General features: G+C 41.0%; 1 protein-coding gene across 3 annotated transcripts in view; it reads right to left on the bottom strand.

Annotated features, from left to right (window-relative positions):
• Positions 1–9676, bottom strand: part of CACNA2D1 (calcium voltage-gated channel auxiliary subunit alpha2delta 1) — a 355647-nt gene extending 345971 nt beyond the window's left edge. For 2 of the 3 annotated variants that reach the window (XM_042816159.1, XM_042816158.1), the window contains exon 1: positions 9150–9676. In XM_042816159.1, the coding sequence (XP_042672093.1) occupies positions 9150–9244 (95 nt within the window). In that variant the 5' untranslated portion in view covers positions 9245–9676. The remainder of the gene's footprint in view (positions 1–9149) is intronic. The other variant, XM_042816157.1, reaches the window with a different exon arrangement.
• Between the last annotated feature and the right edge of the window lie 3188 nt (positions 9677–12864).

Here is a 12864-nt window from a genome sequence, read left to right as displayed (position 1 = left end):
GGGGGGGGGGGGAGGGGGAGAGATAAAGGTTACAATAGGCATGAGTTAATTCATTTACGACAAAAGGCACAAATCAAGACATACTTGCTGGATTAGGAAATACACAAACAGCTGCATTCATCCTAAAGAAGAAAAAAGTTCCATAAAAGATCACAGTACTACAAAACTCATTACTTAACACATGTGATTTCCATCTCTTGTCAGGCACTCACACACACACACACAAAAAAAAAAAAAAAAAAAAAAAAACTGACAGGCTTGTTGCATCCATCTGTAAAAAAAAAATATATTAAACTACATAGCAGACTAACAGAAAACACGGACATACAATAAACTCTGAATAAAATCTCTAACTACTTGCTGAAGAAAAATATACCAGATGTTACTTTTTATCCTAATTCAGTATATTGAAAGAAATCAAGTATATTCTGCAAAAACAAATGTGTACATTGACATCAGCACCTGAAGGCACTGCGTTTCTTGATTAAATCCACAGAACAATGTGCCAGCATACCTCTTTGGGCAGAGCACTCCCCAAGTAAAGATCACCACATCTGAATACAGGGCTGCATTTAGGATCCATATGACATATCTATTAAGTGGGCTATTCAAATCCACACTCGGGGAAATAATTACTCTGAGAGTCCATTCAGCCATTTATGAAATTAAGAATTTTTAGGCTAGTTCACAACAGAGTATTATAAATCAAAACCTAAGTTTTAATGGAACGATGAGATTGTCACCCCAACATTTCAAAACTTTAATGGGATGCTGGACCTATGTGTGTGAAAGTTACTCACTTGTCAAAGTGTAGGAAGAAAATAGTACAAACCTTAACTGAGATAGCATAATTGTTTTTTGCTGCAAACCACCATATCATAGCTATTAGAGGGAATTATGAGTGAGAAGGGAACATCCAAATGAGGACAATTCCCTGGAGGTTGCCACTTGTGCCGTATCTGTCAATGCTTAAAAACAGTTTTACCTCTGAAATTCATACTTGTGGTCTTCTCCACTTGATTCCTTTCATTCCTGCACTGCCAACAAACAGAAGCTCTTCCAGATCACAGCACAAGGCATTTCACTTCACCATCTTTGGCTTTGTGAGGCCCCATATGGAGAACTGCACCCAGGGCTCAGGCCCCCAGCACAAGAAAGACGTGGAGATGTTGGAACGGGTCCAGAGGATGGTGCGGAAGATGAACAGAGGGCTGAAGCACCTCTCCTATGAGAAGAGTCCGAGGGAGTTGGGCTTGTTCAGCCTGGAGAAGAGAAGGCTTCAGGGAGACCTCGCTGTGGCCTTCCAGTATAGAAATGGAGCTTATAAGCAGGAGGGAGAGTAACTTCTTACATGAACAAATCGTGATAGGACAGGGGGGAATGGTTATAAACTAGAAAAGGAGAGATTTAGGTTAGATGTTAGGAGGAAATTCTTTACTCAGAGAGTGGATGGGCACTGGAACGGGTTGCCTAGAGAACCTGTGGATGCCCCATCCCTGGAGGTGTTCAAGCCCAGGTTGGATGGGACCCACAGTGGGAATATTAGAGCTAGATGGCCTTTAATGTGCCTTCCGACTCAAACCATTCTATCATATACAAGAGGCCAGGACTCATTTTTCTCCCAGGGAAGAAGTTTCATTATTAGGAGTCCAGGCTATGATGTATGGCAAATTTTTCCACATTTCAAAAATGAGAAAACTTCCTTTTTACTACTGTTTATGACTGCCTTCATGCAGAAAGAAAAATGCAACATGGTATTAAAAGTGACAATGAGACAAATGGCACATCTTGATTTAGGCCTTAGTCCTGCCTATGACCCTTGCCTAGAGAAATTTTCTAACTTTATTTCTATGACTATTTCTATTCTATTTTATTTCTATTTTTAGTCCACACTTAGGAAAATCTGATACAAAGTCCAGCAAAGGTTAGGGACTATTAACTGGTTTTAACACTTTAGATCAGCCAGGTAGAGGTCTGCACTAAAAAACAGGAGATGGAAACAACTGAGGTACAACATTATTTGGATGAAACAAGTTCAGCTTTTCTTCTTCTAATAAAAAAATAATATGATTTTCCATTTTATTACTACAAAACCTAAAGTTCAGACTCAGAAACCCCTTCATGTTCTTATTTACTTCACAAATCATATGGGGAAAAAAAAAAAAAGACCCCTGAACTAAGACCCCCAAACTAATACATGCCTCCATGATAAAGAAAGCAATTGCTGTGCAAAAGACTGTTAGCCCATACAATCCATAGCACAAATTACTTTAAAAAAAAACAAAAATCCTGTTCATGCTGCATTTCAATTCATGGCTCTGGGGAACAGAAGATATGTTAAGAAATGTTTAAACTGCTATATAGAAAATCTGTTACAAAGTCAGGCTGTAGCCTTTTTCTCAACACTCCTAAATGAAGACTGAGAATGTAACTTAAAAGAAGGTGAAAAATCTGATAAAACATTTTTAATAATAGTCAGCAATATTATAACTTCACATTCATCCTCTACAGGTATTCCAGGTCTGCCTCAGATTTAAAAAAAAAAAAAAGCCTGATTTTGAATTGCTGTAATTAACTGCAAAAGCTTGCTAATACGTTGATGCAAAATAATGCCAATCTTTTTCATAAACTTGTTAGAATCTTTGTAAATAAATAGCAAAACTTTATATAAAAAGCAGATTCAGCTTCCTGTCTTTGTCATCTCTTTGCTGATGGCGCAGAGAAAGGCATTATGGGCAGAGACAGATGAGGACTTTTCCTTCACAGAGTTCTAGCATTTATTAAGGCAGGGAGGAAGGAAAGTGTGAACAATTGAGTTAGAAGAAGTCAATAAATAGTTTGGGAAGCAGTGAAGATGGAAAAGACAAATCCCTCCTGATCTGCATGGCTGCAGGCATGCATCATTAATTTTTAGCTATTAAAAAGTGCTGAGGTGTACTCCAAAAACCATCACTCTTAGGCTGATTTTTTCTAAAACTATCAATGGCACTTTTAAATTCTAGCTGCATAGCCTGGACCTAAACTGAGAATATCCAACACGTAAGCATCACTGAGAAATACATTGAGTTGAGAGTGGTATACTTACTATCAGTGTTACGTATCAAATGCATGAACACTCATGAAGCGCTTTGTGTTTTACACTATACTGCTTAATATTCTGCAAACAATATTGGTTCCAGTTCTTTTTTATTGCTGTAAATCCAGAATGAAGAAGAATTGTGCCGCTGTGTAATGGCAATAACCAATTTGCTATAGCAAGCAGTGGCGTAACTGCAGCAAAATGAGGCTCCTGGACTGATCATAAAGAACACAGCATTAACCGATACGCTTTGAGAAAAGTTGAACAGGATCAGGCTATTATAAAAGAGACAAGAGATATTAATCAGAGCCGTATCCTCAAATGCAAATCATTATTCATTGATAGTCAACCTTCAGCGCCTGAAGAAGAATGGAAAAGCCCATGCAGGAATGGGTTAAGGTCAACCAAAGACACAAAGCACAGGCATTGCTCAGTGGTAGGAAGAGTAACAGTTATTATTTCATGGATATATATTTTTAAAACCTTCTGTGTATTTTCAAGGTGCTAGATATGTTTTACTTTAGCACCGAAGACACTTTCTACCAAGAAGTCTGATTCAACATTTACAAGAATATGGAGTACGGAATCTGGCTCTGCCAAATTCTATTTATGGTCCAAAAAATTTATTCCAGTGTTACGTTCTGCTAAATCTTTTCTTTTGCTAAGGCAGAAGTTTCAACAAGGCACTTGAGAACAACATTTTCTGTAGCCCATACTTGCCACTACCATTTTATAAACGCTCTGGGCACAATATGTATCCTAAGCATACAGGGATCAAAAGCTCTTGCATTGCTAGAAAAATAAAAATAAAAAAAATTAAAAAACTGCAAAACAGACCGGGGCCCAATTCTGCTTTTACTATGTTCAATAACAAAGAGAATGAGCCATATTTCTCTTAAACTACTAAAATGCTCTTGAATCATAAGCCCTATCTGTCAGGGTTTTAAGTCAAACATCAGTCTGGAATACAATACTGCCTTGGCTAAAAGATTCTCACAGAAGGGAAGAACAGAGAACAAAGGCAGAAGCATGTCAAATCAGAGTTATCAGTGGGCAACTACGGTCTATTTTTTTTTTTTTTTTTTTTTTTGTAACAAAAGATTTAAGTAATAATAATTTGACCATGCTTCCATCAATTTAAATGGTCTGCCAGATAAATATTTTTTAAGATATGTGTGACGGGCCTTCTATGTAACAATGAATACATTGCAGACTAATGTGCTGACAAGCTCCAGCTCTCTTTCTAGCAGCTGAATTCTTGGATAAAATCATTTTGCAGGGTATGAGCAATGCAGCTCTGAAAATAGCATCACTGCAAAATGAAAGATGGAAGAAAACTCTACAATGCTGATTTATTTCAATGAAATTTCCTATTTTATGTTCAGTGTCTATTTTTATGTTTTCATCAGAATTTTCATACCTATTAAAATGTAAAATTATAGAATTTGTGAGCTTCAAAGCCCCGGTATAAATTGTTAAGAGGGAAACAAAAGCAAACAACAACAACAACAAAACAGAATAATAAAAAATAAACATTCACAATTTACATCATAAAGTATGCAAAACAGAAAAGTGCTTTGTGGATCCAAATAATAATTTGCCTTTATCACCACCACATGTGCAAAGATGCTCACAAAAAGAAAACACCAATCAACAAGCTGTTTTGCACTGATCTTTAACTATGTTTCTACTAGAAGAATGGGCTGCAGCAGTACTTTTAAAAATCTGTGACTTTATAAATCATGCATAACTCTCTGCATCCAGACATGTGCTGCTAAGAAAACACTAAGAGGTGATATTGCACTTCCCTGTCGTACCAAACACCATCTTTTGACTTCCTTTCCAAAGCACCACTATGAAGGTCCACGTCAACAGATTTTTCCTAATAGTGACAATTTTTAAATAGACTGTAAAATAGAAATTTCAAATGAGAAGGAGCCTGATATTTTACTAATGAGGCTGTATTTTCTAATCAGCATCAGCTGTAAATTTGATATGCTTCCTTCACAGATTTTAGGCTAAAAAATGAGACTGTATGTATGTAAGCGATGTCAAACTCCCCATCTACACTGGTAGAAACAGATGAAAAGGACATATTGTAAATATCTTCCATCCACATTCAGTCACTGATTTATACGGCAGGCAATGCTGCGTACCAAGCCCAGCAACATTCTCACAAAGACCTACACTGGTTAAGTTCACGTGAAGAAACCAAAAACACAGACACCTCAGTTGTGCAAGCCCTAATTCATATGACTCATACAGACTTCCCTGAGCTGTCCTAATGACACCAAAACAGTAAGGATGATTCAAGTGAATAAGAAATAGGAATACACAGCTACACAGCTTCTTTTCTAAAAACGTCCTTGGCTATTATGCCTGCATACATACGTGCATATATATATACATATTTATAGTATGTATATTATTCAGTCCTCTGTATATTATTTTTATCTTCAGATGTTTTATACCAATTTCTCTAGTTAGCAGATCTGTCTTGAACGTGATGTATAATTTATTCTCTACTCAATTTATTCTCTACTCAAATACTCAAACGTATGGAAAAACAGAGAATGAGTAAAGAGGAAAATTAGAGCAAATAAAATTAGCTATATCCAGAATGATGTAATTGCAGAAATAGCACTATTGATATTGAAAGCTTTTAGTCCCATGTTTGTCAAAAATCAAAATATTTGGCTCTGTAGTCAGCCTTACCTGGAAGCAGTAGATCCATCTCTGTATCAACTGATACTCATTATCAGTAGAAACATCAACACTACTAAGACATGCTGTTCCAAAAGTCTACTTAGGAATTTTAGCATTTTTTAAACCAGTTTTTAAACTCCAGACTATCTGTTTTGGTGCAGGAGAGATAACATGGCAGTAATAGAGTCCCATGCCACCTTTACCAGGGAACATGCAAAACTACATTCACATGACAGTATATTTTCCACAGAATTCTGTATAGAAATGGATGATGAAGAAACAAATAAGCCTATAAAGAAAGAAGTGCATCGTGTACAGTGTTTGTAATAGAAACACTGTGGCTACAAGGACAGGAGAACCGTATATAATGGCATTCTCACGTATCTGCAGTGTGCATGTACAACTGAAATATTTGGAGTTTCTATGTTAAAAAAGCATACATACTAAATTAAGAGCTAATGTATAATAGATGTCTGATAGACAAAACAATGAAAACAATACCTTTTGGCAAAATCTCTAAATGCATATTATCAGCAGGTAAGTCTAAATGATCTTGATCTAAAGATCACGACATAATTATTCCTATTCTTAAATTGTTCATTAAAGGAAGTTTTCAATATTTGCAGTGAAATGTTCCAACAAACGAAGCAACAAATGTGTTTACACCACCTGCTCAGATTTACAATGAGAAATTAAGACTCCCATTTCATACAGCACACACATCCACTTGAAATTCTCTGTACATTGCTGGGCAAATATACCAAAACCTTTTTGCCATGTCAGAGGAGTAAAATGAATCCAATGCCCGAGAGTCTATCAAACAGGCATTGCTTAAACATTCAGTAATTTTTGCTAAAAATACATCATGCTGGTGTGGTTCTGTATTGGTGATACACACTTCTGAATGCTTTAGTAAAAGCATTTGCTGATGCAGAAGAAACAGATGACTGAAAGAAAAGTGATCGTACAGTGATGAGGAGATGAAATCACAAACTACCCAGCCTTCAATATACACATTTTCATACAACAGTTGGGCAGTGCTGCTTCCTCAGCATAACTTTTCAACTACAAAAAAACCAGACTGAAAATAATGGGAAAAGGCAGGTTACTCAGAACACAGTATCAGCTAATCTTTGCTTCTTCAATTATTAATATATCTTCTTTTCTTCATTTTCTTCTCCTTCCTTTTTTTTTTTTTTTTTTTTTTTTTTTCCCTACTATCTTTAATATTCTTGATATAAAATCCTTCAAGGGCATTCACTTCTCTTTGTTCTTCCCCATTTGTGATCTGCAGCAGGAAATAAATCCTCCCTAACTGTGAAGACTTAAAAGAGATTCAGAAAAATGTTTTCTCTTTCACCTGTTACATCATTACTTCTGCAAAGCAGCTCTCCCTCTATCAATATGTTGTGCTGCCTCCTAAATTAATCAAGCTTTACTTGCACTTCAGTTTCAAAAGGAGAAATGTTACTTTGAAGGACGGACAGGTGCTATATATTGTTTCTATAATTTTTTCAGTGGAGTAATAATGAAGAAAAAAGAAAGCTAACAGTAAGTTATTTGTGTAGGACACGAAGATGCTGCCAACACCATATTCATAATTACTTAATAGTTTATAATTAGAATTGCATTAATATAACATGCTTCCCTGTTGACCATTCCTATTATCATGACTGGCAGTACAGGTAAATTCTGAAGGGAAACGGCAAACACAGGCAGACGGGAAAAATAATTTTAAATAAATATCACATAATGTAATGCTTAGAAGTGATCTGGAGTTCTATTCAAAATTATACAACCTTCTTTTTCTACATTCTTTTTATTTTCACAGGGTTTTGTATTTCCCTCTCTTAAAATCAGATAAAGCTGTGCAGAAGATCAGGCGTGGTTGGTTGTGTATGATACACTTTGGCAATACAGAAAGAAGCAATCAGACCCGGGAGCTCAAGCACAGGGGAAGCACTGATTTAAAGCCCCAGCTTTAAATCTTATTTTTATATGATACGTCTTCATAAATAGCAAAAGATTATTTTCTTAAGATATCCCTTCGATGAAAGGCTACATGTATTCAATTTAGAAGACGTGGTTATTTTACACTTATCTTTGTATTCCCCTGTAACAGAACTGAAACCCAGAACCGAATCCAATTATAACAACCTACCAGAAGTACTAATTGGTGAAAATGCATTGCTGGTAATTGCTGTAAACTCATCCTTCTGTACGGAGTGAACGAGGGCAATAAATTTCACCCAGCGTTAAACAATGGGGAAGACTCCCATCAGCACTGTTTTTTTCTTATGTAAAATGCATTAAAGTGAGTCATCCGCTTAAAAGTTCCCTACTGATATCTTCAACCCAGCTCAGGCACTGAGGTAAGTGCTTCAACATAATGATAATAATTATAATAATAATAATAATAAAAGCAAACAAGGTGTGGAGGAAAAAAATAAAAGGAAGAAAACATGGTCATTAGTTCACAGACCTTATTTCAATCTGTACCCGAATCTCAAAGATGATGAATTGGATTATTTTTGCCCTTGTATTGCCTGCCTTCATTATGTGATCCTCGCACGACCCTGGGCAGCAGTTTCATGCTAATAAGTACACGGTGCTTTAAAGATTGCTGCCTCCAAGGCATGTCAAAGCAGGTTGTGTTCGCACCGACTCCCACCTTCCCTCGCAAAGGTGCTTTTGGGAAGCGCGAATTCCAAGGCCGGCGCTTGGGCTCGTGGAAGGAAACGGTCTCTTAGTTGTGTGGCTTTAAGCTCGCTACAAAAGCCCGGCTTGTGCACATGCGTGCGCACACACGAAACCACACGAACAAACACATACATAAAACAAACCCCGGCGCTGTCAAAACACTCCCGGTGCGCGCTGGCGTGCGGCCAGGTGCGAGTGAACGGAGCTCCGGGCAGAGCCGTCCTTCCTCTCAACTGCCGGCAATATCGACCTGCAGTTCATTTGTAACTAAAATCACTCAAGTTTTAATATATTTTTTTTCTGGGTTTTTTTTTTTTTTTAGAGCTCCCAAACTCCTGCCAGACCGAAATAACCCCGGTGGGAGGAGGGGGCAGGCTCCGCGTAACTCGAAACTTTCCTCCCGGCGCGGCTCGGCCGCCGGGCTGTGTATATTTAGTGATGTCGGAGGCGCAGCCTTCTCCTCCAAAAGTCCGACTGCCACTGGGGGATGGTTCCCCCGGAACCCCTCTTTGCCCAGCCGAACCCCTGAGGCTTTCCCTCTACGCCGCTTCCCACGCAGAGTTACTTTCAGCAGCGCTCGGTACCTCTGTCCCTATCGCCGGGAATGCCCTCGGCCCGGCGCTGCCCCCCGCCCCGTTCCCGGCGCTGCCCCGGAGACACTTACGTGGTGGGCGAAGGGAACGGGCCCTCCGAGGAGTGGTTCATCACCAGGGACTGGAAAAGTGTCAGGCTAAAGACCAGCAGCCAGCCAGCAGCCATCTTCCTGATCGAAGATCGATCCCTCTTTTTTTTCCCCCCAAGTCGGCGAGACGGTAATAATAAATTCAATTATTGTGCGTGCCGGGTGTGGGGGGGCCGCCGGTTTTTAAAGGCTCCTCCGCTGCCCCCGCCCGCCCCCTGGCACAGCCCAGCGATGTGCAGAGAGCGCGGCCGAGGGTGGGGAGGAGGAGGAGAAACGATGGAGATCGGTGGGTGGAGAGGGGGAAGAGAGGAGAGAGCGAGAGAGGCACTCCGCTCTGTTACTCCGGCAGCAGCTCCAGCTTCATCCGATCCGCCGCCATCAGCGCTACTTTTGTAACGGATCCCTGCTCACTCCGTGCGTGTGTCCGCTTCCCTGATTTATCCCCGATTGCGGAGCAGCAGCAGCGGCGGGGGGGGGGGAAGGGGAGGAGAAGGAGAAGGAGAAGGAGAAGGAGAAGGAGAAGGAGAAGGAGAAGGAGGCGGGGTGGGGGCTCCTGAAGGGAGAGGAGAGAAAGAAGAGTTGGCGGCGGGCGGCTTTCTCCCGGCTGCTGCCTTCCTGCCGGCGGCGGGGGCGGGCGGCGGGCGCTGTGCGGCCGCGCTCCTTACATGGAGCGGGGAGCTCCGGGCCGGGCCGGGCCGGGCCCCCGGGAGGCGTGCCGCACCTCCGAGCTTCCCGCGCGCTATTTTTAACTGTGCTTCGTGCCTCTTTTAATCCCTATCCCCCTCCTCCTTCTGGAGGAGCAGCAGCCGCACGTCCAGCAGTGTGCCCAGCCTGGGGTGCGTTCATATACTCGTATGTATATGGCCCTCTGGAAGGTCCTCCCGGTGCGGGTCCCCGGGGCTCGCTGCAAGTCCCCAGGATCTTTCCTCCTCAATCATATCTCTAGCGTATGTACTTTTTTTGCAGAGCCCTCGGGCGACTCAGATTGCCTTTCCTTTATGCTCACATACACCCTTTTCTGCGGCTGCTATACATTTTCCACACAAAGTAAACCTGGTAAAGGTTGCTTAGGTAATTTAATAAAGCAATTAAAAGTTCACTAACAGCTTTTCACTAAAATCCCTTTTCCTTCTTTCCTTCTTCCTTCCTTCTGCATTTTTGTTATTAGTTCAACAGGTGGAAATGAAAGAGCAGAGACACTATTCTCGCTATTTTCACATCCATTGTATCAAAGAGTGCCAAAATCTTGAATGTATTAACTCACAACAGCCTCTGTAAAGCAGGAAAGTGTTCATCTCTCTTTTAAAGGTGGCAGAAGGACCAAAGCTGAGACAAATGGAGAATTGAGTGTTTGCATTGCCTGGGCTCCACGCCAGCATGATATTTCAGTTGCAATCTGTAAACCATGCAGTCACTCATCCACATTGTTTCTGGATTGGAGCTGGCACTTCAGAGCTGGTGGGAAGAACTCCCAGTTGTCGTCACCTATCCACCTACCTGTAGGCACGTAGGATTTAGGGTTCGGTTGCAAATCTAAAATAGCAATTTCTAAAACAGTAATGCAACCCGTAAATTCATACAGTCAGAGTAGTATCTACAGTCCAGCCCCGGGTTGCAACAGGCCTTTCTGCTTTGCCACATCATGTAGCAACACTTCAGATCCAGCTATAACTTCTCATCCAAACACATCTGCTGTGCTAACAGGGTGCAGGGGCACCAACGATCTCTGCTATAAGGTGCAGTGGGCAACTACAGAGCCACAGGTATGGGGTAATTTACTTGACAGGCATACTGCTTCATAGGGTTCACTGAAATGACGTCCAAGATGGGGAAAAGACTTCGCAAGTGGCATAAAGGATTGAAGAAATCCATGGGGCAAAGTGTCTTAAAATGTGGTGTGGTTCAGGTCATACGAGGCTATGGCAACTTCTTTGAGTGTAATTTAAGTCATCTCCTCCCTCTTGTGGCCCTCCTCTGTTTAAGGCTAGTACTACCCAATATATAAAGGGCATCAGTTCATTTCTGAACATGAATATTCCCCCAAAATTGCTGGTTCTGCTGCTTGCTAGCATCCTCAAGGTCAACATGAGTTCATGCCTGAACTCTGCTGGGATCTTCTATGTTCTCCTATTAGAATACCTACGGCCTATTTGGTGATGGATTAACACTCTAACCTTACCCAGTCAGAATAAGGAATGGAAATGCCCCACATGGCAACTTGCCCAACCGAAGAACACAACATTCCCTCAGCTCATCTCTGTCCAGCAGGAAAAGTGCTCATGTCAATTCTCAGCTCTCTTCCCCATGTAGGCCCATATGCTGCTGGCCAAGCTATGGTCACGGGGCTGGCAAGGAGGTGCTCTCTACACCTCCCACTGAAATGGATGTGCAGGAAGGATGCATGGATTGGTCAGAGCTGAGAGGGTGCAAATGGCTGTGCCAGCCCACATGGGAAATGGTTTGGATGGGTAAACAAGAGCGCTCTCACTCAGACATACTGTTTCAATATAAAATACAGGAGGCAAAGAAAAATCAAAGAATGGTAAAATAAAATATTAAATACCAATGTAGAAGGTTATACAGACCTGCTTTTTTTTTTTTTTTTTTTTTTTTTTTTTTTTTTTTTTTCCACTAGTGATGCTGCATCCATCATTTATAGAGCTCCTTAGGGCAGTAAGTATTGTGATTTATAATTCTAACAAGTTCTTTACTACAAGAGTGGTGAGGTGCTGGAACAGGCTGCCCAGAGAAGTTGTGGATGCCCCACCCCTGGAGGTGTTCAAGAACAGGTTGGATGGGGCCCTGGGCAGCCTGGTCTAGTATTAGACATGGAGACTGGTGGTCCTGCATACAGCAGGGGAGTTGGAACTTGGTGATTCTTGAGGTCCCTTCTAACCCCAGCTCTTCTATGATTCTATGAGCAGCAGAAACTCATGGCTAGCGAAGCAACAATGCAATGCATGGGTGGTTTGGAGCCCCATCTAGCAGGGTAAGCTCCAGCTTGTGACTGTTTCAGCAGTGCTAATACATTGTAATGATAGCTGAAATGCAAAAAAGGAGCTGGAGAAAAATACTGCTTTTTTATTGCAGCACTGTTTGAAACATCAAATCTACGGTGTTCTTTACTGCTGAATAACAAGACTCCCTGCAAGGTACTAACCTCACAATGAACTCCACTTAGGTGTAGGTGAATGCCTCCCTGGAGCATGCTAAAACTCAGGGAAGAAGAAGTAGAAGGGTGTCAATGTGTAGCTGCAACATGGAGGGGGAATGTTCAGGTTAGCTCTGAGAAAGCTGACTGAGGCACAAGAAGCAGCAAGAGCTGGAACACAGAGCTCAGCACCTGTGCCACCTATGTGGTATTCATGGGAAGGCTCAGATCTGTGATACACAACTCAAGTTCAGCCTGCAGGCTTTACAGGATTTACAGGCAAGCGTGGACTGGAGCCTAGTTTTGAGAAAAGCTGGAGTCAAATAACAATTTAGCTTCAAAATGAAATGAGTCTTGAAGCTAGCTTTTGAATTGTTGTCCTGATTTTAATCTGAAAATCTGGAAATCATTGTTATGTACAGAGAACAAAAGGGTGTAGGAACTCCAGTAATACTGTATTATTTACTATTTTCTCACTCTTTTGTTCCACATTATGCTTAAAATGCTTAAAATACATTTACTTCTCAGATATTTAATGAAGATGCA

This window comes from Centrocercus urophasianus, unplaced genomic scaffold (assembly GCF_019232065.1).
Source record: "Centrocercus urophasianus isolate 14NV4802_14NV808 unplaced genomic scaffold, USGS_Curo_1.0 seq_15, whole genome shotgun sequence".
In the NCBI taxonomy this organism is placed as follows: domain Eukaryota; kingdom Metazoa; phylum Chordata; class Aves; order Galliformes; family Phasianidae; genus Centrocercus; species Centrocercus urophasianus.
The sequence above is the reverse complement of the archived record's forward strand: the minus strand, read 5'-3'. Positions and strand labels throughout refer to the sequence as shown.